Source organism: Zootoca vivipara, chromosome 6, assembly GCF_963506605.1.
Source record: "Zootoca vivipara chromosome 6, rZooViv1.1, whole genome shotgun sequence".
In the NCBI taxonomy this organism is placed as follows: Eukaryota; Metazoa; Chordata; class Lepidosauria; order Squamata; family Lacertidae; genus Zootoca; species Zootoca vivipara.
In genome coordinates, this window is record NC_083281.1 from 95,673,727 (window position 1) to 95,698,855 (window position 25,129).

Here is a 25,129-nt window from a genome sequence, read left to right on the forward strand (position 1 = left end):
ATTTATCACCAAACTTAAAACCATGGAGAAACCTGGTCTGAATAAAGACATTGGATTCTTATTTCATTATACATGACAAAGCTATCTTTAGCCATCTCACCCATTGCTTTTCCTGTGGAACCAATTTGCAGTAGTAAACAGTCATAAATTCTTCCTGCAAGACCAAATGTGGTCATAAACAGTCCGGTTTCCCACCACCCTTTTGAGTGGTGCCTCTCCCCACCCTCTCACTATATATAAGGGTCTGGTGACTTCTGTTTCAGTGTATCTGAAGAAGTGTGCAAGCACAGGAAAGCTCATACCAATAACAAACTTAGTTGGTCTCTAAGGTGCTACTGGAAGAAATAATTTTTTAATCAGGTTGGTGAAGGTCTCTCCTGAATTTGCTTGGTCATCTGTGGACATCAAGTAAGTAAAGCACCACTCCTTCATTCAGGTGAGCTGGGGAACCCTAAATCTATATGGATTTAATCCAGAAACTTAGAATATCTCTGCATGTGAAAGTCCCAAAGCCCTTCCTACTTTTGTATTATCCATTTGGGGTATTTGCGCAAGGAAACTCCATCTTGGGTTTTGAAGGGTTAGGGTTTATTTCTCTTCATAATTTTGCAGCCCAATCTTAGCCCAGAAATGAAGATCTGATGATTTCAATGTGACAAACACCTTCAATTTACACATACAAAATGTTAATGATTCCACGGGAATAAATATTTTTAAATGTACTGGAAACATTTTAAAATGTGTGCTACTGGTGTAATTATCATAGAAACCCTAGACCCTTTTGTATTCATCTGTTTTTGTATGGGCAAGAAAGCAATTACAGCTGTTATGAGGAAGACTTATAAGGACTCTTGGAAACTGATTTTGTTTTTAACGGAAGTTGTTCCTTTTACCTAAAAAAAAGAGAGAGATTTCAACACTGATTTATTTAAAAATAAAAGACTTTGCTTTTAAAAAAATGCCCACAAACCATGGTCTGGGAAGCAGTAGACAGGACCCCTGCCTTCTGCACTTCCATGAAAGCTCAGCCACGGCTTTCAGAAAGTGCAGTCCCTCGGGGAGGCTGTGGGGGGTGCAGAACCACAGAACATCTGCAGAAGGAAGAAGCCCCTCAGCCACTTCAAAAGGAAGCTAAGGGCAACAAAAACCCCATGATCATTTCCCCAACATTTCCTCTTTCCTGTGAGAATTATACAATGCACTTTCTTTTCTCATTAATTGGTGGAGAGTGGACAACAAGAAAAGAAAGAAATGCAGGGAAAATGTTTGGAGCAGCACTAGGCACAGGAAGGAGTCCTGGTACAGGATTTTGGTTTTTTAATTGGAGCTTTTCTTGTGAGTACAGTATTGGAACAGGAGAAGCTGCATTTGCCAAACATCTCCCTGCTAGGTTCTCAGTGGTTAACATTTAGCTACATTAAAAGCATTTATCAGTTCTGCATCAGTTTCACTGTACTGGCAGCCTCACCTCAGCATAGGAATTGCTGGTTGGTGTTGCTGAGAATGAATAGATTTTTTTCTGCCTTCCCTGAGAAAACAGAATAATGCAGACCCAGTTTAAGCCTGCAGTGTACTGGTAGATACTCTCAAAGTGTTGCCAGGATCTAGGCCAGGGGAACCCAACCTGGTGCCCTTCAGGTGTTTTAATCTATACAGGGTGCACTAGGTGGAAAGAAGGGCTGATCTGAGCCTAAGGGGATTCACATTGGACCTGCAGCTCCAACCCCAACAGGTTGTGGGAGGGCAGGCTGTGACACCTGAGTGGCAACTGAAGTGTACTCTGCCTATGTTCAGGAGCACTCTCCTTTGTATCTGCTTCACATCACAGCTTTCAGAGCGGGATGCTGGGGCCCAGCCCTTGTGAGCTCTGGCTCAAATGAAGGGTGAAGACAGGTGTAACGTTTTTTGAAGGGTGTTGCTGGTCAGTCTCCTCAATACAGTACTAGCACATCTTGAGCAATTGAGGGCAGGGAGAGAGAAACAGATCTGTATGTTTTTTGCATGATTCAGTTTGAATCAGGAAAAACTGGCTGTGAAAGGTGACTCTTGCCTGTGACACAACCTGACAGCGAGTGCCTCCCGCAACCCCTTGGGAGTCATTTTGTAAGTGTTTGAAAATATTTGCTTTTCTTTTTTTATAAACAGAGAAATTAAAGCCTATATGATGAAACTTCCCTTTGCTGCTGGAGAGGACTTGAGGGTCGGCTCGGGGAGCAGCCTTTAAGCCCCCTCCCTCCAGTCCTGCCGCCTGACTGCTCCTCCTCGCTCCCGGTCCCGGTCCCTCCGCCGGCTGCCGCTCATCCGCTGGGCGAGCCCAGGCCGAGCACGGAGAAGGCGGCGCGGTGCTTGCGCAGCAGCAGGCGGATCTTCTCGTCGTCCGAGTCCGGGTCCAGAGGCTTGTTGTATTCGTCGTCCTCATCCGAGGCTGGGCGCTCGCCCGCTCCGGCCGCCGCGCGGGGCGACGACGGCGACGGCTCCAGGGCGCTCTTCTTGCGCCACTTGGTGCGCCGGTTCTGGAACCAGACCTGCAAGGAGGCGGACGGGCAGCGGGTCAGGGATGCCTCTCTGCCGTCCCCCGTCCCCCCAAGCCAGGCCAGGCGCCTGAGTCGGGAAGGGGAGCGCGCAAGGCCAGCTGCAGGAGCCCACCAAGGCCAGCTTTGCGCCCGGCTTCTCCCTGCCGAGCTCCGCCAGCCAAGGAAGCGGCCAGCAGCGCGCGCGCCAGCATGCTCTTTCTTGAAGGCAAAGGGAAAGATGGCAATCTGACTTCTGAATTGGGGGTTGGAGGAAAGGAGGCTGGCAGGGTTTGGTTAAATGATGGCTGAAAAAGAGGTTTATTGATCCAGCGGTGTCTCTTCAGTTTCTTAGGCATATCTGAATTTAGAATCGCTGTTCTCCACAACAGACCAGAGAGAGGGGTCTGAAGTGCTCTGGCTCAACAAACCTCTTTCATTTTTTCCATTCTGCTATTTGCTTTCACTTCCACTTGCTTTTTTGGGTTCCCATTTTTGTTGCACTAAATTATGGACAAGCCAAGAGTTCTCTGGTAAAAGGACTAGACATTTGAAAGAAATTCCCCCTTTTCAAACTCCTGCAGCATTTCAGTCCTAGCCTAGAGAAATTTTAGTGCAATGGCCTCCCCAGTTTTGAATACAACTGCAGATCCAGTTTTACCACTGTTTAAATATTATTTCAATGTTCTTGAAAGGACCAGGGGTGGGTGGGTTTCTAGACCTTTCTTCTTGGCCCACAGCTTCTTTCTTTCCTCTACTAATATAGAGAAAAGAAGCAATAATTTCATTTGCCATCAAGTGAGCTAAAATTCATTTCTCAGAATAGAGTTTTCAAAGAAAAATATTAAAGAATCTTTCACTTCCCTCCAAGTATATATGGCAAAATGCCCCTCACACAATTTCACCACCCACAAATAGTGTGGAGAGTTTTGGGAGGCCATTCTAGCTCTCTTAGTTTAAATTATATTGATTTTAGGGCTACAACATTTAAGTCATCCATTTGTTAGATCAATTGGTGAAAAACTGGTGCTGCGCCAAACCCTGCTGTTCTGTTTCTGGAGAGATTTCTTCCCAGGGTGTCCTGCCCAGAGGAAGAGGAGGGTGACAAATATACTTTGGTTTATAAAGCCCTTAACAACACGGGAACCAGTTTACCTGGGAAATGGCATTGCCCCAGGTATGTCCTCTTGACTGCTTAGATCTGGGGCTACATAATCCTCACTCAGTGCGACAGTGCTGAAAAGGATACAGGTAAGGGCCTGAAAAGCATACAGGTAAGGGCACCTGCCTAGTGTCAATAGGCTGGGAATTCCAAAATGGAAATGTCACCTCCAGCTCCTGCTTAAAATCTTTTTGTTTAGGCCAGACTACCCAGATATCTAGCTTGTTGATGTGTGTTTTAATCTGCTTTTAGCTTAGCACTTACTTCAATTATTATTTGAATGTTTTAAATAGCTGTTTTTACTGGTATTCATATTGCTTTATTCTTTTTGTAAACTGCTTTGTGTTTTGTTTTTGTTTTACAGTCAAGGGGTGTATAAATTTTATGAAAACAAATAAAATAAAATAAGGTTGGGGCAGTTTGGGTGTCCCAGTGGAATCAATCCTGCACAAAGCGATCCCCTGGCCGCTGCCTCATTCTCAAGCTGCTTTAGAATTCATTGTAATTTTAATGGGTGTGGGATTGAGATTAGCGCATCCCTGCAAGGTGGTTATGTGTGGAGTTTCTTTGGCCACGTTGACACCATACATTTAAAGTGCTATGATACCACTTTAAAGAATCATGGCTTCCGGCCCCCACCAACAAATTCTGGAAGCTGTAGTTTGTTAAGGGTGCTAAAAGTTTTTAGGGGCCCCCTATTCCCCTCATGGATCTACAATTCCCAGAGTTCCCTGTGAAAAGGGATTGACTGTTAAACCACTCTGGGAATTGTAGCTCTGGGATGGGAATAGGGCTTGCCTAGCAACTCTCAGCACCTTTAACAAACTTCAGCTCCCAGAACTGGGGGGAGGGGGAGCTGTGAGTGTTTAAAGTGGCATGAATATTGCCTTTTTCAGTCCAGTAAATATTTCTCTAGTGGTTTGCAGCCTCCCCTGCTGCATACACCCAAGACAGCAGAGTGCAGAATGCTGGAGGGATGCAAGAAAGAAAGAAAGAAAGAAAGAAAGAAAGAAAGAAAGAAAGAAAGAAAGAAAGAAAGAAAGAAAGACCCTTTCATCACTTCGGATATAATATAAGCACCACAAACTGCATACATGTACGTGACAAATTAACCAAAATTTTCTCTTCCTTTTGAGAATTTCTTTTCTCATTAATGGTTAAAAAAAGGTAAATAGAAGAAATTTCTGCCACAACACTGTTAAAGATCTTTTGATTAAAAGGGGCCAGCAGAACTGCTTTTAGAAGTCAGATATTTTCAATACTACACCTGGGTTGCAGTCTCGCACACAGAATGCCTCTTCTAAGACTGTGCCCTGCTGCCATTCATTTCCATTTCCATTTATTACAGTTGTCCTCCACCCCCTTTCCTCCTTGGAGCTCCAGGTGGTCTGCAGAGGTCTCCTACTCCTCTCCATTTATCCTCACAAGAATCCTGCGATTGGCCAAGAGTGAGTGATGGCACAACGTCACCCTGTGAACTTCATGGCCAAGTGGGGTTGAACCCTGGTCTCCTGGCTCCTAGTCCAACACTCCAACCACTACACGGCACTGCCTCATGTGCCATCTAAAAACAAAATGTGCCTCTTTCTTTGGAAATATTGTTATAGTCATATGCAAATGCATTCAGATTTGACCATGTAACTGGTGAACTAAAACACATACAATCCATTGGCTTTCTTTAATTGGGTGGCAGGTTAATTAGTCTGCTTAGACATGCAGCCATTTTCAAAAAAATAATTTGGATGCAATAGGTAATGGCAATTTTGAAAAAGAATAATATTCCAAAAGTCGATCACTAATAAACTGCTATTCATTGCTAATAAACTATTAATCCTTGAACTTCTAAAAACCTCAATAGTAGCATAGTTTTAAAACCAAAATAAATCTGCCACTAAGAATTTAGCAATGAGACAATGCTTAATGGCTTGGCCAAGCTTCGGAAAACCTGAAGCAGCAGCCTGCCAGGGAAGCTTGTGGCAGAGACAGGGCAAGCCCTACTGTGGGGCAGCGTAAGGCAACCACCTCAGGCGGCAAATGCCAAGGCTGCTTACCAAGACGGAAGCAAGATTCCGTTTCCGCACTCGGCAGCAGCTCTCTGTGGGGAAAGGGCCTTGGGCAGTTAGATCACAGGGGGGGGCTCCTTTTTGCACGTGAGTCGTTGCAGAGTCAGGTCCAAAGTGTATTGTTTGCCAGCTTTTCAGCTTGCTCCTATGACCATATTATTCCAGGCTCTACCTGCTGATTTCTGCTCATCCAGTGCTTGTGAAAAGCTGACAGAAGCCAGTCCTTTTCCCCTGTCCTGCTCAGCTGGTGACTCTGAAAGCAGGAGAGCGTGTTTTTAATTCTATAGCACATGTAAACACACACACACACATGCACCCCTCCATTTTGGAGCCTGTTGTGGTGTGACACAGGCAGAAACCCTGCTGAGGCAAACAGCTCCAGCTCTCCTGCTCCTGTCCCAGGGCCATTTGAGGCATAGCCCAGGGAATAACTCACCCACATGAGTGAAGGGGACACAAGCTACACCCATGCTGGTTATGCATCTTTAGCCCTGATCAGCAAGTTGGCATTGGGGGATAGGGCACACTTTGAGATGTTGAGAGAACAAACATCTCATTGGCCACCCCTTAAAGCATGGGCCCTCAAACTTTTTGGGGTTTCCAGAATCATCGTTGAAAATCTCAGAAACTGTTGTGAGCACCACAAAATACAGAGCACACAGAACCTAACCCTCCCTCAGCACCAAAGAAAGCAGAGACAAAAAAGCAGGAAACACCCCACCCCCACCCCCCCCACACACACACAAACCAAGGAAACCCAAGGCAACCTCTGCAAGCAAAAAAATAAAAAAATCCTCCCAACAATTGGGATGAATGGGTGTTCAGCCATGTGCCTGAGGGTGCTCTGGTGCTCACATTGTGAGCCCCAGATTTAAACTGATGTCCCATCAATGCCTCTTCTCCAGCTTGTTCTTTCACCTCACAGTTGGCAGTGCCTCTTTGGAGACTGGATTTGGCCCAAGCGCTGCCAGTTGCTGACCTGGGTGAAGCAGAGCCTATGGGTGCTGCTGCAGATTCCCTGCCCCCGCCCTCTCCCAGCTTGTCTCACAAAGGTACAGGGAGCTCACCTTCACCTGCGATTCACTCATTCCAAGGGAATAGGCAAGTCTGGCCCGCTCAGGCCCAGCCAGGTACTTGGTCTGCTCAAAGGTTTTCTCCAGGGCAAAGATCTGGTGGCCCGTGAAGGTCGGCCGCGTGTGCTTCTTCTTGTGGAGGCTGTCGCCCACGGGCCCTGCAGCTGTGCAGAGGGAGATGGGCAGCATGAGGCCTGAGGGGCACTGAAGCTGGCTAGTGCTCCGTTCCCTGTGTACCAGGCAGGATGAGCCCTCTAGCCGCCCCTGCCCCAGACACACACCAAGGAAAATCTATGCCAGCCAGCCATCGCTATGGTAGGAAAGCAATCAAAACCAAAACTGCCCCTCTCATCACGCCCTGGCCAGTCTGCGCCATGACTGTCCTTGGAGGGCTGCGTGCAGTTTGTGCTCGCCTAACATCAAAGAGGACCTTGCAGAAAGAGGTTCAGAAAAGGGCTGCCCAACTGACCAAGGGAATGGAGAGACTCTGCCATGAGGAAAGGTTGCAGCATTCGGGACTTAGAAAAAGTTTAGTTTAGAAAAAGGACGATACGAGCTGACATGGTAGAGGTCTATAATATGATGCCCAGCGTGGAGAAAGAGTTTATCTCCCTCTCTCCTGACACTGGAACTTGTGGACATCCAATGAAGCTGAATGTTGGGAGACCGAGGACAGAAGCATAGTGCATTGCTAAACTATGGAACTCACTGCCACAGGAGGCAGAGCCGGCCACCAACTTGGGTGGGAAAATTAATGGGAGACAAGGCTAGCCATGGCTACTAGACACAATGTCTATGCTGTGCCCCCACCATCAAAGGCATTGTGCCTCCGAATGCCAGCTGCTGGGCATCTTAGGCAGGCAGAATGTGCTCACGTCCAGTTCGCCACTGTGAGATCAGGGTGCAAAGCCAAGGGGGGCCATGGGCCTGATCCCACAGGCTCTTCTGGGAGGGGGACCTTTTTTAGCTAAAAGATTCACTTCTGGGTAGTTCTGTCAGGCCTGTTCTTCATCTGGTGCTGGGCAAGGAGAATGAACCAGACACCCCACAGGTTGAGGACCTCGGGGAGCAGGCAGGTCCCCCCAAGTCCCATACCTAGGCTCCCCTTGAGGTGCCCCCTGGTCTGACCCCAGAGGAAGAACCTTGGGGCATGCCAGAGGATGGGGTGGAGAGCGCAGACAGCAAAACCTTCGGGCCCAGGGATGAAGAACAATAGCTCAGGAGGTCTCCATGGGTGCAGAATTGGCAGGCTACTCATGAGAAAGGGGTTTGTTTGGACTGCAGTGCACCAGAAATCCTGTTTATGCTGGCAAAGTTGGCATTTCTGCTGCTGGGGCCTGAGCCCCTGAGGGAGCCCCCCGAGAGTGACACTTCCTGAGCCAAATGCCGGTGGGAGCAGCAGGGGGAGCAAGCTGGGCAAATGTCTCCCTTTGCAAAGTGCACTGCTCTCTGCTCATGCTCACGGGGCCCTTTCTGTTTTCTGTCTGGGCAACCTAGATGCCTCATCGGATGTCAAGACGCATTCCAGTCAGGTAAACCTCTCTAGGGGGCCTAGCAGGGCCAGGGGAGGTGGGCATGGCCTCAGGTCCCCCACTCTCAGCCTACCCCTCTCTGCCCCAACACTCGTTCCTCTGCCTGTCCCCAGTGGTGCTCTTAGGACAGTCTTCTTATTTAATAGTGCGATTTATTACTTGGCACATGATTACTCCAGAAAGCCAGACAACTTGGTCTACCAAACACATCTGGGTGGCTTGTGTGTGTTTGATTAACCTAGCAGCCTCGGGTTGGGTGCAAATCTGGGCTGGGACTGTGGCAGCATGCCTTCTCAGCCCCCTCCCTTCAAAACACCAACGCCAGAGCTATAGGAGCTGCTAAGGGGGCAAAGGAGCCTTGGTGTGACTCTCTCTCCTTCCCCATGAACCTGCCCATCAGCTAAAGTCACCTTCCCAGGGCTTGCTCTGCACTCCAGCCCACAAGCAGGTGCACCTGGGGGGGGGGGGGGACAAGGGCACAGCCGACCCTTTTTATTCTGTGAACCCCCCTCAGATCTTATGATGAAGGGCAGTATATAAATTTAATTAATTAATAGTGGTAATAATAATAATAATAATAATAATAATAATAATAATAATAATCAGGCAGTGGGGCTTTAGATACTTTGGTTCATTGTATTGATATTTTATTGTTGCAAAAAGAAATTTTGCAGGGACTGATCCTTCCCCCATCTCTACCCCCACTTCCGCTGCAGAAGAGGCAATTGCTCAATTGCAATGAGCCCCCGGATCAGTCCAGCACCCTCTTCTCATCCTGTTGCCAACCAGGTCCTTATGGAAAACCCTCAGGCAAGACCCGGGCAAGGAACCTCCTTTCGTCTCCTGCAGCTTCCAGCAACTGGCATTCAGAAGCATTACTGCCTCCAAACAACTTGCATAAGACTAGTTAGAACTGGTCTTCCCCAACCTGTGGAGCTGGGAGGGATCATGAGGCCCATTTAGTTCAATCCCTTGAAGCAGGAAGCAGCTGTGGGGAATGCAAAGTGATGTTGGACTCCATGGCAGCCTTTATTCCCCAACTTCCCCAACCAGTGCCCAATCAGATGTTGTTGGACTCCACTTCCCATCAGCCTCAATGGTTAGGGGCGATGGGAGTTGTGGTCCAAAAACATGCTCCCCCCCCCCCTGGTTTGGGGGAAGCTGCCCCAGAGGAACCTCTGCCTCACCAGATGGTGCTAGACTGCCACTCCCACCATCCCTGACCATTAGGCCTGATGGGAACTGGAGTCCATCAGCATCTGGAGGGGCATAGGCTCCCCACCCGCTGCCCTAGAGGATGCGATGGGGCACAGCTCTTCCCTTTGCGGAGGGTGGGTTTGCCACGTGTTTCTCCCTCCACTGGGGCTGTTTCCCTGGCGCCTGTGCCCATGCCACACTGGTGCCCCTGGCCTTTTGCACACTTCTTTATGGAGCCCCATATCAGCAGCAACCGGCTACCTGGCGCCGTCTGTCATTCCAAGGGGCACTTTCGTGGCAGCCAAGGATAAACTTTGCTTGATTCCGAGAACCGCTCCCTTTGCCCAGGAAAAGCAACGCAGAGGGAGGGCAAAGGAGCCAGGCACCTTCCTGCAGCTTTCTCAGGCACCTGTTCCAGAAAACCAGGTAACCTCCCCTCCCCCCACTTTCTGCAGTGACAAATATGAGGTGGGGGTGAGAGATACATGAGGGATCCCAGGGCTCTCTGACCTAGAAGGCCTGTCCCAAGAGGTGAAAGGCTGCCTGTGGTTATTAAAACTCTGCACATGCTCAAGGATACAGGTCTGCTTGTTTGCTATGTTATCTCTAGTTACTTTTTCCTTGTTTGTCATTGCTGTCTCTCACACTTTCGAAACCTGTAAACTCCTGGTTCCAAAATCTGCTGTTTTTCCTCCTGCATGTAACTCGAAAGCACTACAAACACCGATCACTCTGCATACAAACCGGCCTCTTTCTGGTGCCCTTTGACTTCCCCAGCATGTCTAGCTGCCTTTGCCTGTGTTCATTCATCCTTCAACTTTCTCTCCTTTTTCTTCACTGTGATTTTTCACCTGCTGTTCAAATGCATGCTGCAAGCGCCTTGAGGCAGGGAGTGCCCAAGTTGCTCCACATACTTGAACGATGAACAATCATAACTACTTTGCATATTCCAGGACCACGTTCTGCGCTGGGTTCAGACTTGCGAGCTTACTTTCACCACCCAAGACCATCACCTCACACTTACAGAGACCTCTCCTGGCTACTTCCCACCCCTGTCCCCCCAAACCCTCCCCAACCCCATGGCTAGTTTGCTACTCACGGTTGCCACATGGCCGACCTCCATGCCACTCCTGCCCTGTGTCTGCCCAGCAGCTCCGACCTCTGGCTGAGTATTCGCTTCCGGCTTTGGAGAAGTTCCCCACTTGAGACCCGTAGTAAAGGCTCTGGGTGCCCAGTCCGTTGAACCCCCCAACGTGGGAATAGCCCGAGAGAAGGCCCCCATTCGGTGGAGCCACTGGCCTGCTTAGGATGTCGCTGATGCCATGCGGTGTGCCAGCAGCCAGCTGGGCACTCAACCCAGGGGGGCTGAGCTTGTAGAAGGAGTTTTGCACTGTATATTGGCACATGGAGGCCTTCACCTCTGGGAAAGGGGGCAGAGGAGGGTTGTTGAGAAGGAATGTCCCCTGGAGGTTGGTGTCCATCGCTAGGCTGCCTGCTGGGAGATGAGGTTTGGGGGTCAATCCTGCAGCTTTTAGATTCCCAGAAGTGCATGGCACATTGGCAGTGCCATCTCACAGAGACCCTGCTTCTACTTGGCAGCCTCCCTGCCAGCACAGAGGCAGCTGGCAGTCGGGAGCAGCTCCTGCTGGCCAAGGGAACTGCGGCTCAAGTCCATTGGGTGCCTGGCTAGCGGACCTCCCTGTGCCCCAGAGATTCTGAAGCCAAGACTGGCCAGCCACCAAGTTTAACTTCAAGAGAAGCTTCATTCCCTCTGATAAAAGATGGGGCTTATTAGAATACTGGGCCTCTGATAGGCTGATGTGCTGGGTCCCCTAGCTCTCATTGGCCGGGCCAAGGACAGGATCTGGATTGGCTGCTCCCAGACAAATTACCCTTTGAAAGATCTACGGTCAACACCAGAACCTTAACGCTTGGATAGCACTGGGGGGGGCGGGGGGGGGAGAGCCTGCCTTTGCCTGGGGTGTGTGATGGATGATAGAATGGGAGGGGTGGGGGTATGTTTGTGTGTGGTGAGAGAGAGAGAGACTCTGCACCTTTGTAGGAGACAGACTCTGAATATGGGCGAGTGCAGCAGAAGGACCAGGTATAGGAAACGCAGGTGCAGCTCTCCAAGGAGCAGGATGAGGCACAAAGTGGGAGGGCAGACAGGCCTGAGCCCTGGTCCTTTGGAAATAGAATTTGTGCAAGAGATTCTGTGGGAATCTGTGCAAGAGATTCTGCTCCTGCATGGTAGGGAATATTGTTTTATTTATTTTTAAAAAAGCCTGTTGTGGAACATCCTGGGGGACTGGGACTGGGGATTGACAGACCTGTCCATTTCACTTTCTCAGCAATGTTACTTCTATTTTTATTGATTACCAGTAAAATGCTCTGCAAAGGGAAATATTTTATCAAGTTCATTTCTTTAAAAAGATTTTAAAAATCAGAAGGAAAAAAGTCTGGCTTAGGTATCTTTTCTGCCTCCATGCCCACTAGCATGGATATAAAACAGTGGAACACAAATGAACACAAAAGGACCGTCCCGGGGGGCAGGGGGGTAGGAATGGGGGGGCGGCGGTGGGGGCAGGCTGATCCGGGTGCCATCATGGTGACAAATTATCAAGGAACAATTACTGCCCTACTAGGGTGGTTCATAAAAAACTTTTTTTAAAAAAAAATGCCTGCTCCAAAGGTCTTATCTTACTACAATAGGGATTATATATGAAATTTTGTTCATACCTTGACCCTCCTCCACAAAAATAGCTGTTTACCTATGTCGTGAAGGCTGAAATTCCAATTCACTGCACAGTCGCCTACTTGTTATCAGAGGCCCAGAATCCACATCCCTTTGTAAGAAAATATGAAATAATGTAAAAGCATTTTTGCAGGCAATAAATAAATAAATAAATTGGGGGGGGGTGGCAAGAATTTTTCCGCACCGGGGACCACCTGACCTTCCTAAGCCTCTGCCAGGGGGGTTGAGGTGGCAGTCTGTGGGCCAATTTTGGCCTTCCAGCTCAGGTGTGACCCATGAGGCCATTTCCCCCAAACCAAGGTGTCTTCCCACCAGCCGATGTCACAGTGGGGGCTTTCTTAAAACTCTTTGCAATCAGGAAGAGTACTTTGAAGCTGCTGCAGGTTCCCAACTGCTGTTGACAAGACCCGCCAAAGAGATTTTCAGATGATGTCAATCACATAATGTCATAATGATGTCATGTGATTGACAGGTGTGTGATTTTGATAAGGACCCAACCCATGTAGCCAAAAAGGTTCCCCACCTCCCAAAGTGATGAAAAGTCCATTGCAATTCTGCTTGGAGCTTAGCTTGGAGCCAAGAAAGAGAAGGAGATTGTGGAGATGCAAGCAGGAACCAATGACTGAACTGACATTATCACTAAGAGAGTTCAGTGAACTTAGGGAAATAGTAGTGACAAAAGACAGATGTCTAGGCCTCATTAACAAATTTACAAATCACCATGCCTGAATGTTATTCATCCAAGAGTTATTCAGGAATGCAAAGGTGAAGTTGCTGATCTCTAACAATATTATTATTATTATTATTATTATTATTATTATTATTATTATTATTATATCTAAAACCATCCCTCTGTTCAAGGACTGATCTGGACTGGAGAGTGGGTGATGTTACAATATTTTATTTTATTTGGACCTTTGGATCCAGAAAATGACAGGCCAGTTAGCTTAACATCTGTTCTGGGAAAATTGGTGGAAAGCATGATTAGAAGTATGCCCTCCCAAACATCTATAAAGGGGCCTGTACTTTTAATTTTTTTTTCCAATGATCTGGAGCGAGGAGTGAGGTTTATTATTATTATTATTATTATTATTATTATTATTATTATTATTTATATGCTGCTCATCTAACTGGGTTTCCCCAGCAACTCTAGGCAGCTTCCATCAAATTAAAATGCAGTAAGACATCAACATTTTACTTTCTTGGGTTCCATGATCACTGCAGATGGTGACAGCAGTCACGAAATTAAAACATGCCTGCTTCTTGGGAGAAAAGCAATGACAAACCTAGACAGCATCTTAAAAAGCAGAGACATCACCTTGCCTACAAAGGTCCGTATAGTTAAAGCTATGGTTTTCCCAGTAGTGATGTATGGAAGTGAGAGCTGGACCATGAAGAAGGCTGATCGCTGAAGAATTGATGCTTTTGAATTATGGTGCTGGAGGAGACTCTTGAGAGTCCCATGAACTGCAAGAAGATCAAACCTATCCATTCTTAACGAAATCAGCCCTGAGTGCTCACTGGAAGGACAGATCCTGAAGCCGAGGCTCCAATACCTTTGGTGACCTTTGGCCACCTCATGAGAAGAGAAGACTCCCTGGAAAAGACCCTGATGTTGGGAAAGATGGAGGGCACAAGGAGAAGGGGACGACAGAGGATGAGATGGTTGGACAGTGTTCTCGAAGCTACCAACATGAGTTTGACCAAACTGCAGAAGGCAGTGGAAGACAGGAGTGCCTGGTGTGGTCTGGTCCATGGGGTCACGAAGAGTTGGACACGACTAAACGACTAAACGACAACAAAGACATCAAACATTAAAAACTTCCCTATACAGGGCCGCCTTCAGATAAAAGTCAGTTGGTTATTTCCTTGACATGGGAGGGCGTTCCAAAGGGTGGGCACCACTACCGAAAAGGCCCAGATAGAGTCAGGATTATGGACAACAGTGAATTATTCAGGGTGATAAAGCCCAGACATCTTGGAGAGTGAAGTCAAATGGGCCTTAGAAAGCACTGCTAATAACAAGGCCAGTGGAAGTGATGATATTCCAGCTGAACTATTTAAAATTTTAAAAGATGATGCTGTTAAGGTGCTACACCCAATATGCCAGCAAGTTTGGAAAACTCAGCAATGGCCAGAGGATTGGAGAAGATCAGTCTACATCCCAATTCCAAAGAAGGGCAGTGCCAAAGAATGCTCCAACAATTGCGCTCATTTCACACGCTAGCAAGGTTATGCTTAAAATTCTACAAGGCAGGCTTAGGCAGTATGTGGACCGAGAACTCCCAGAAGTGCAAGCTGGATTTCGAAAGGGCAGAGGAACCAGAGACCAAATAGCAAACATGCGCTGGATTATGAAGAAAGCTAGAGAGTTCCAGAAAAACGTCTACTTCTGCTTCATTGACTATGCAAAAGCCTTTGACTGTGTCGACCACAGCAAACTATGGCAAGTTCTTAAAGAAATGGGAGTGCCTGATCACCTCATCTGTCTCCTGAGAAATCTCTATGTGGGACAAGAAGCTACAGTTAGAACTGGATATGGAACAACTGAAACAAATTGGGAAAGGAGTATGACAAGGTTGTATATTGTCTCCCTGCTTATTTAACTTATATGCAGAATTCATCATGCGAAAGGCTGGACTAGATGAATCCCAAGCCGGAATTAAGATTGCCGGAAGAAATATCAACAACCTCAGATATGCTGATGACACAACCTTGATGGCAGAAAGCGAGGAGGAATTAAAGAACCTTTTAATGAGGGTGAAAGAGGAGAGCTCAACATCAAAAAAACCTGGTCTGAAGCTCAACATCAAAAAAACCAAGATCATGGCCACCGGTCCCATCACCTCCTGGCAAATAGAAGGGGAAGAAATGGAGGCAGTGAGAGATTTTACTTTCTTGGGCTCCTTGATCACTGCAGATGGTGACAGCAGTCACGAAATTAAAAGACGCCTGCTTCTTGGGAGAAAAGCAATGACAAACCTAGACAGCATCTTAAAAAGCAGAGACATCACCTTGCCGACAAAGGTCCGTATAGTTAAAGCTATGGTTTTCCCAGTAGTGATGTATGGAAGTGAGAGCTGGACCATAAAGAAGGCTGATCGCCGAAGAATTGATGCTTTTGAATTATGGTGCTGGAGGAGACTCTTGAGAGTCCCATGGACTGCAAGAAGATCAAACCTATCAATTCTTAAGGAAATCAGCCCTGAGTGCACCCTGGAAGGACAGATCGTGAAGCTGAGGCTCCAATACTTTGGCCACCTCATGAGAAGAGAAGAATCCTTGGAAAAGACCCTGATGTTGGGAAAGATTGAGGGCACTAGGAGAAGGGGACGACAGAGGACAAGATGGTTGGACAGTGTTCTCGAAGCTACGAACATGAGTTTGACTAAACTGCGGGAGGCAGTGCAAGACAGGAGTGCCTGGCGTGCTATGGTCCATGGGGTCACGAAGAGTCGGACATGACTAAACGACTAAACAACAACAAAGCCCATAAGGGATTCTGCAAAGCTCCAAAATGATGTTTTCAAACTGGGTGAATCTATCTATATATAAATGTTCCCACTGCGTGCGTGGATGTAACACCCTTCCTCCGTGACCGCTGAACCAAATTGCATCAAATTAGGACAAAGCACACTTTGCCCATCAGGGAGAGATCTGGCTTTTTAAAAAAAAAAAAAAACCACACACCTTTCATACCTAAAATAATGATTAAACACACAAAAAAGTGGCGCCCAAATTAGACATCACCAGCAAAAGCTCTGAAAACTCCAGCAGCATCCAATAGAAAGGCAGATCTCCGAGGGTGGGGCCAAATCGTTACATCATCAACCACCGTCCAACAACTGCCAAAATGGCCATTGCACACCCAAAGCCCAAGGACAGAACCCGCCACCGCCACACCCACCCCATAATCCAGGCCTTACCCCTACGTCCCCACCACCCCCGTCAAAGCCACAATGGCCATTCCACCCGTCAAAGCCCAAGGACTGAAACCACCAAGACGGCCATTACCAGACAAAGGCAAACGGCCAAACCCAGAGCCACAGCCACAGGCTGCAACCCCAAAACACACACACACACACACCCTGCAAACGTTCACACAACAAGCAACGTAACTAGCCCAAACCCTCATCCGCAAGAGTCAGGCCAGGGCCAAGGAATGGAGATACAGGGTGGAGGCCTTGGCTCACATTTACATACTGTCAGGAGTATGGGCAGGAGTCAGGCTCTGGGGCCTGTAGTGCTTTGCAGGACTGGGGCCTGCCTCAGCTTGTGCTGGAGAAGCAAGGAGTGGTCACTCAGGTGAGGCCACTTGATACCTCACTGCACCTGGTGGCAGGAGCTGGGAGGGATAAAAGCTCAGCATTTCCCTTCAGCTCTTGGCCACAGCAACACTATCCCTGCCTTGTTGCATCTGGCCTCTTGCTCCTTGGACCCTTGCCTTGCTGACGCCTTGCTCCTTGGACCCTTGGACCTTCGCCTTGCTTCTTGTTCCTTGAGCCTTCGCCTTCCTCCTTGCTCCTTGGACCCTTGCCTTGCCGACGCCTTGCTCCTTGACTCCCAGACCTTCGCCTCCGCCTTGCTCCTTGACCCTGCGACTGCCTGCTGCTGGACCCTCAGCTCTGCACCTGTTCCTGCTTCTACACCACCATCTTGCCTCTGGTCCTGACGTCCTCAGCCAGGGCTTCAACCGCCCGCCGACCGGACCGTGACACATACTAGCCCAAGCCAAGGCCGACAGACTAGGCCTCGGCTCTACTTTACAGCATACAGACTAAGCCTTGGCTCTACATACTAGGCCTCGGCTCAACTTTACCGAATATCCCGAGTGGAGCCCTGGGTGGGGGGGAGGGTCCTGAATAGGTCATGGGTTGAGACAGGGTGGAGGGAGTCACAAGGATGACCTAGGGGTGGGGGGGAGGGGGGAGGGGGGACAAAATAGCTCATGGGATGGGAGTAATCTCAGGGATGAGACACAACGGGGATGGGGGGGTAGAAAAAACACATAGTCCGGGGGGGACGGGATACCTCATGGGTCACGACAGGATGGGAGGAATCACAGAGATGAGACACAACGGGGGGGGGGGAACACACATAGTCCAGGATGTGTACATTCCCCCCCCCTTTCCTGGGAAACAAGGAACCTGAGTCAGGCACAGGAAAGCGTCATGGATCGTCACAGGGTAGGGGCAGCCACAGGGATAGCCTACTACAGCAACGCGTGGCAGGGGCAGCTAGTGGTCAATAAAATGCCAGGCATCATTCAAGGTAAGTACAGTGATGCAGACTGGGGTAGGAAAATCCTAAATTCAGAATCAATTCTGAGGGGGTCTGAATTGATTGACTGACCAGGAAAGGGATTTTGGGGTCATGGTGGGCAGCTTAATGAAAATGCTGAGGCTGGTGTGTGCAGCAGCAGGAGTGAAAAAGGGAAAGGGAAAATGGAAATCCAGTGTCCAGGGTCATGGAAAAGGATAAACAGTAAAGCTTTGTGCAAATCTGATCACCCCTGGAATACTGTGGACAGTTCTGGGCATCCAAATTCAACAAGGATATTGTAGAGTCAGAAAAGCTTCAGAAAAAGCAGTCAAAATGATTAAGGGGATGAAGTGACTCTCCTGTGAAGAAAGCTTACAACATTTGGGGTTTCTTTATTTTAGAAAAAGGCAATTAAGGAGAGTGTGTTGGAGGTGTATTGATTTTACACAGTATGGAGAATGTGGATAGGAAATTTTTCTTCCTCTCTCATTGTACAAGAAACCCAAAGGAGTAATCTAGTGAGCAAAGAATGAATGGTGGGAGATTCAAGGCTGTGCTGCTTCATACTGTGCATAGTTACTATGGCATTCTCTGCCACAGGATGTAGTGACAGCAGCCACTTTGGATACCTTAAAAGAGGGTCATACAAACTCAAGTAGTCAGTGGCTACTAGTCATGGTCACTCTATTACTTGCCGGGTATCAGAGTATCCGTATCCAATATTGGTATCTGGATGTCACCCATCAGGAGAGAGCTAGGGTTGCCCGCATGTTCTGAAGACTTTTGGTTGACCCCAGTGGGAACAGAATAGTTCCAGGTCTTTGGTCTGACCTAACACAGCTCTTCTTATGCTTTGTGAGCTACCCATCTGAAAGCACACATTTAGGATGAATCATAGAGTTGGAAGAGACCACAAGGGCCATCCAGTCCAACCCCCTGCCAAGCAGGGAACACCATCAAAGCATTCCTGACAGATGGCTGTCAAGCCTCCGCTTAAAGACCTCCAAAGAAGGAGACTCCACCACACTCCTTGGCAGAAAATTCCACTGTCGAACAGCTCTTACTGTCAGGAAGTTCTTCCTAATGTTTAGGTGGAAGCTTCTTTCTTGTAGTTTGAATCCATTGCTCCGTGTCCGCTTCTCTGGAGCAGCAGAAAACAACCTTTCACCCTCCTCTATATGGCATCATGGGTAGGGATGAACAAAATCTATCTGTTTTGATTTCCCTCAATTTTTCATTTTCCCCATCTTCCATTTAATTCTCCATATTTTTACATCAATCTGCATTTTTTAAAAAACCTCATGAAAATTCACTTACATTTCAGCACAAATTTCTTGATGTACATATCTTTTGCAAGCAATTTCCCCAAATATACCGGCAATGCAATTTATGTGTTGTTTTCACAATTAAATGCATTTTGTGCACATTTTTTCCTAATATAAACATATTTAGAGACATTATTTGGTTAGACAATTGCATTGCAAAATTTGGAGAAGAGTTGACTTCTCTGTTTTGATTCGCATTGTTTCAAAAAGCACAGATTAGGTAGTTTCACATTAAAATCTGAATGAGACTGGATTTCTCTCCCAGCTCCACTCACTGGCTTGCCAGCCCACATCCCCCCTCCCCATTCTTGAGGGCCAAACTGATGGAGAGTTCTGCGTGGTTGTCACACATTTGTTAAAAGAAAGTAAAACAGACTTGGGAGGTTGTGACAGCAAGAAAGGCAAAGGGTTGGAGGAACTGCTCGACCCTTCTCCTTCCTGGCCATAGCTGTCAAGTTCTCCCCTTTTTAAAGGAAAATTCCCTTATGCTGAATAGGCTTCCTCGTGAGAGAAGGGAAAACTTGACAGTTATCTTCCTGGCACTAAGCTTTGCATCCATGTCCTATTGATCCTATTGATACTTTCCTTTAAAGCACAGATCCACATTGCATGATGAGGGCATGCATTTCCTGTGTATTGTCTTGTTGGGCCTTAAGAGTTAGGGCTTACTTACTTTTTGACCTGCTCTCTTAAAGTACAGATCCACTCTTAAAAGCTCTGTGTCAGAGTATTTTCTTTTTTTGCCCTGACTTCTCCCCATGAAAACATGCTCTTTAACACTCAATAAGACCAAATGTCAACTTGGGTTTTCTGCAGATTGCTATTCGCTCCAGCTGAGCTTTAAAGAACAGGTTTTCACTGAGAAACCTTTGGAGCAAAAACAAAGGCTGTCTGGACACAGAGCTTTAAAGTGTGGACCCTGCCTGCAAAGAGCAGGGCAAAAGGTATGTGTGCATAAGTCCTGAAATGGACGGGAAAGTTCTGCCAGGCGGGGTTTTCCTCCTCAAGCAGTGCTGTAAGCCCAACCGGACAGTCTGCCCAGGCCACTGAAATCTTCAGAAGCTACAGAAAGTTTGGCTGGTCAGGGTGCAGAGAGGACCTTTCCCCCTGTAGCACCTACTTTAAGGACTGAGTTCCCCATGGAAATCAGGAGAGCACCAGGGGTGGTGGAGGAGCTTTCCAGGAGTTAAAGATCTGCCTACTTTGGCCTCTCCTGGCTGTTGATATTGCGATTCTTGGTTCTGTTTGTTGCTGTAAGTTCCTGTATTTACATTTTATGACTATCTGGATGCTTTAAATGCTTGTCACTTGCCTCTTTTAGAGACTTTCTTGTTTACTGTGAACCACTCTGAGATTTTATAAATGAAAAGCAGTGTAGAAGTTTCAAAATATATAAACAGATAAATAATCATTGGGCTTCTCCAGGCATCCTTTTGATTTGTGTGCATGATGATGTCAGAGCAGTTATCCACAATCCAGCTTTCAAGGTTTTGGTGCCTGCGAAGGTTTCAGGGTGGAAATGAAGCTTGGCTTCCAGTCAGTGCGTAATCCATAGCTTCCTGCTGAAATGTTGTAATTTTTCATATTAGTGTGTCAACAACAAGTTGCAAAACACTCCTGGGGAAAAGCCACCAGCCTGGAGGGCCTCCTTGTTCCAGGAGTCAAAAGTCATGCGACTGAACACGGAGCAGGTGCCTTTAACCCCATCATGCCCAAATTTTGTGTGCAAAACCATATAAAAAGTACAAGGTGTGGACTCTTTGTGTAGTGTAGACATTGGGAATGCAGGAGAAGTGACGGCCAGGCAACTTGAGATGAAGGGCTTGTGTTTTAGGTTTGGCTTCAGGAGGAATAATTGGGACATGCAGCCAAATGTCTAGAGTGGTCCTGCTCAGAAAACCAGCCCACTATGCCCTTTCCCAGGACAATCCATTTGGTTCCATTCCACTCTAGCTCCACCTTAACAGTATTTTTGTGGCTGCCAAGCATGCTAAGACCTTGCTGGGTGCCCCTTCTCAAGTTCTTTTATTTTACTTCTGCAAGCCCTGGGGCTCCCGCAAGACTGTGCACACCTCCCCCTGGTGCCTGGATGGCACTGGGAGAATGAATAGCCTATGCTTTTAACAGGTCATCCACATCATCCCTATGCAGAGGGATACCCCCTCTTTCACTAGACCCTTAACTTTCCAGGCAATTCCCACTGGCTTCTTTGCCCCCCACCCCCCACCCCAGGTGACATGTTGCACCCTTCGGGAGACAGAATTCTCCTTCATGGCTTTGCCTCATTCACTAAAGAAACACCCACAGCAACCAGCAGCACTTACTGCCAGAAGCACCTTGCACTGAAATGCAATGTCTGTAATTAGTGTTGACCAGGTGGGATGGGCAGGTGGGACATTGGGAGGGCCAGAGGCTCCCCATTGCTGCTTTAGGGAATGGACCCTTAACTTCTTTCTTGGGGTCACAGAAATGCATGTGCAGGGATCAGCTCCAAAGGAAAATTACCTAATGGCAAAGCTAGACACATCAATCATGTGATTTGCCCTTGTCTGACTTGGCTTTTTTTATTTTTTTAAAAATAGCTATATAGTTCAGTGGAAGCTGCAGGAAACCCACAACCCAACAACATCTGGAGGGATGGGCAAATCTGACCACTTCAGTTGCTCTCTAATTATTCCATTATTATTTTTCAGTTCTATGCATATCTACATCAGTTTGCTGTATTAACACCCACCCACCCCAAAAATTCATTAGCATTTTAGTGTGCCTTTATCAGGACGGGTGTTAGGAGCAGGCCAGTGAAGTTAACTCTTTATTCAAAGAATCTGAAACAGCTCAGTCCTAGTGGTCACAGCAGCACCCCTTCCCAGTAGGTCTTGTCCCAGTGAGGCAGTTGCGAGGACTGCCGGTTCCTGCCTACCCACCACTCTCTAAGTCTCCTCCTCCCCTGGGTCCTTCTCAAGCAATCTGAGACTCTGTCCACATGTGTCTCTCTGCTCTGCCACCTTCTTGCCTCTTATGGTCCTGGGAGACTGGGGGGGGGGCTGGTCAGCTGGTCACAGCAGGAGGGGGAGACCCCCAGATTCTTCACCAGCCTGCCTCATGTCTGCCCCTTGGCCTCCTTCCTCTCCAGCTCCCCCTTCCGGGCTTCTCTCTGCCAGACTCTCCCTACTCACTAACCCTGTTACCTCTTCAGCTTCTTCTTCCTCCTCCCAGTCTTCTCCCTCTGACCACCCATGGCCTCCCACCGCCTCTCTCCAGGCTCTTCCCTTGGGGGGTCTCCAGCTGGTGCCCCCCCACTCCTCTGCGTCCATGGCAGGATTTCTGCTAATATACATATTTTGTGTATGCAGTTTTGCCTAATATACACTTTTGCAAAGCAATTTACTCTAATACAATGCATTTTTGTATGTTATTTTCATTAACATTTCTATGCTGGGGGACTGCATTGCACAATTCAGAGAGTGAATTTAGAAGACTGGCTAGATTTTGTTTAGCGTATTGTTTCAGAAAGGGCAAATGATGACAGTTGCCTTTAAATGTGAACAGCATCAAACTTCTCCCCCTTCCTTAGATGTAAACTGGCAAAACTACAGCAGTCCTTGCAAATCTCCATGTCCAATGTTTCCTTTGATACCCCATTTACCACCTCCTTGTTATCTAAACTATTTTACAAATAAAGAGAGAAGTCAAGTTAAGTAAGTAGGGCTGCCAGGTCAGGAGTATCCCAGACCCTGAGATTTCTGGGCCCAGCAATGAGACCTGATGATGTCATGCTGGGCCCTGGAAACAGAGGTCAATTGGGAGAGGGGAGCAGGGGAGTCAGAAGGCCTGCCCCTGCTTCCCCAAGGGTTCATGCTATAAATTGAAGCCAGCTCCTGCTGGGCTGAAGCATGCAAGCTGCAGGCAGAGTCTTCTGGCTGTTTTCTTATTCTTATTGAAGGCGCTCTCACCCACCTGGAGATCCAACTGCCACCTGGAGGGGGCCAGGCAAAACAGGAGACCTCAGGCCAGAGCTGGATTTCTGGCGCTCCTCTTAGCAAGGAAGAGGAAGAAGAGACAGAAGCCGAGGCAGCACAAAGTGGTGTTGGTTTCTTTATTAACTTGGATTCTGGTAGCAGGTGGACAAGGGAGGATGGTCTATACATCAGGGGTGAGGGATGGAGGTGGGGAGGAAGAGGGAGGGGAGGAGGAGGAGCCAAAAGGCTCAAAAATTCCCATAACAATAAAAAAGAAACTAAAAGTAATCTCATAAACTTCTAAAAAGCATCTAGAGTGCAGACGGCAGCATTCTCTAGGCATCACCCTTCCCCACAGCTCCTACTAGCAATCAGCGGGCAAAGCGTCGCCCCACAGGCAGGCAAGGGGGGCAGAGTTTGCAGCTCATTTTCCTATGCACTACAGGAGGCCAAAGCATGGGGGGGCCCACACTAGAGTCTATGGCAAAGGCTGTGTCAGCAATTTGGGGTGGGCGGGCATACAGGGCATGTGTTGCATGAAGGTGGGGGGGTGGGGTGGGGGCTGCTGTGTACTTTGCATGGTTGTCACTGGGGCAGCTCTTGATACTTTCTGTGGAGATGCCTGGACCACATTTTGGGGTCTTTCCCCAGCTTCTCTTCCCTCACCCCCTCACCCTGCCCCTTGTGAGTGGGACCCACATGCTTGCCCAGCCCCAGATTGCTTGGGGGGTGTCAATGACCCCGGGGCTGCTGGTAGCAGCAGAGCAGCTGCATATGGGTTGGCAGCAACAGCACCGAAGGCCTGGAGGGGGGGGGACCCTGGGGGAAAGAGCTTAACTTGTGCATTTCTCAGGAAGCAGGTGCCCCTTGGCATCTCTTCTGGGTCCAAAGACTGAAGCGGGGAGGGGGGGTCACATGGCAACCAGCCAGCATAACTCCCCACCAACACCCCCCCCCCGCTCTTTTTGGAATCCCAGAGCAGATGCCTCCTAGAAGGAAGGACCTATTGCTCAAGGAAGGAGTCTCAGGCTTCTGGCCTGGCTGGAAGAAGTGGCACAGGGAGGGGGAGGATTCCCCAAGCACCAAGGGGCAGGGAGGGGGCAGCCAGGCCTGGCTGCAGTAGAGTATCCTCTGGCAGAAAAAAAGCCCAGAGTGCACTGCTCTTCCCTTGGTGTGGGAGTGTGTAAGTGGGTTGGGGGGGGGAGAGAGAGAGAGATTCAGCTACTCCCCAGCTAGGAGTAGTCCAGAAAACTTTGGCAGATGCCACGTCTGTGCTGAGTTGGGAGGCCTTTGCGGGTCCTCCTAGTGTAGAAGCGCAGGTAAGGTTGCAACGTAGCTCTGCACCTCTCCTGAGCGACAGATTGTGCTGGGTGGAGCTGGGCATCGGACGCAAGCGGGACGCTGCACTCTTTCAGCCCGAGGGTTTGGTGCCCGTGGACCTGGCACGAGTGGATTGGCAGAGGCTCATGCGCTAGCCCTTCCTCCCCCCTCTCTTCTTCCACCCACCACTCACCCCACCCCCCAAATGTGTGTGTGTGTGTCTTTGCAAAAGAGAGAGAGAGAGAGAGAGAGAGAGAGAGAGATCTGCTCTGCCTGGCACCATCCTTACACTCCCTGCCTCCATCCTGCCGAGGGCTGGCAGCCTGTGGAGGCTTCTCGGGGAGCCGTGCCAATGCAATCCTGCCGAACGTCCCTATTTGTGTTTGCATAGTAGGTATCTGTTCGCATCGTATACACAAGGTTTGAGCCACTGTCCAGGTCGCGCTTTTCCATCCAAACTGGGCAAGAACAGCCAGAGGGCGGGGTTTCCCTGCCCCCAGGCAGCCCTGCTCTGCTTCCCATCCATCTCCCAGGCCTGCAGACCTGGACCGAAAGCCCATGCTGGGCATGAGGGAGGGCTGAGCAAGGGTGGGCGGGCTGCCGAGTCCCATCCGGCTGACTCCTTCCCCTGGAGGCCGAGGCGTGCTGCGTCAGAAGAAGAGGGCTCCGGAAGGACACACCATCGCACGGCTTCCCCTCCTCAGTTTAAGTCAGGAGGAAGAACTGTAGCTCATGCGTCTGCAGTCAGTCGGTCATGCGAATAAGACAGTAAAGTTAGGTCTCTTACGGAAATCATGCCATGTAACCTAAAGAGTCATGGAGAGCCAGTCCTGCCCCAGTGAGCTCCTGGCTCCGCTCGCCTGGCCATCATGGGGGCACAAGGGGGAGGTGGAGGTCAGTGGATTGGTGTCGACGTGAAGCCCTGGTGGAAAGAGAGGAAGGAGGAGACAGGAAGCTTGGGTGAGAAACAT

General features: G+C 48.6%; 2 protein-coding genes across 3 annotated transcripts in view; both read right to left on the bottom strand.

The window, feature by feature from the left end:
- Positions 1-251: 251 nt before the first annotated feature.
- Positions 252-11,302, bottom strand: NKX6-3 (NK6 homeobox 3). Of its 2 annotated transcripts, none has more exons than XM_035119975.2 (3): positions 10,637-11,302; positions 6,803-6,966; positions 252-2,525 (listed from the first exon to the last, which is right to left on the bottom strand). In XM_035119975.2, the coding sequence occupies exons 1-3, from the start codon at positions 11,016-11,018 to the stop codon at positions 2,298-2,300; spliced, it is 774 nt and encodes a 257-aa protein (XP_034975866.1). In that variant the 5' UTR covers positions 11,019-11,302; the 3' UTR covers positions 252-2,297. The 2 variants fall into 2 exon arrangements, with proteins under 2 accessions (XP_034975866.1, XP_034975864.1); XM_035119973.2 differs by having other exon boundaries at positions 6,803-6,972.
- An 11,649-nt stretch (positions 11,303-22,951) lies between these two features.
- The window catches only part of ANK1 (ankyrin 1), a 184,857-nt gene continuing 182,679 nt past the window's right edge, over positions 22,952-25,129 (bottom strand). Inside the window, 1 exon segment of the mRNA XM_035119972.2 lies at positions 22,952-25,080. Within this exon segment, the coding sequence (XP_034975863.1) occupies positions 25,054-25,080 (27 nt within the window). The 3' untranslated portion in view covers positions 22,952-25,053.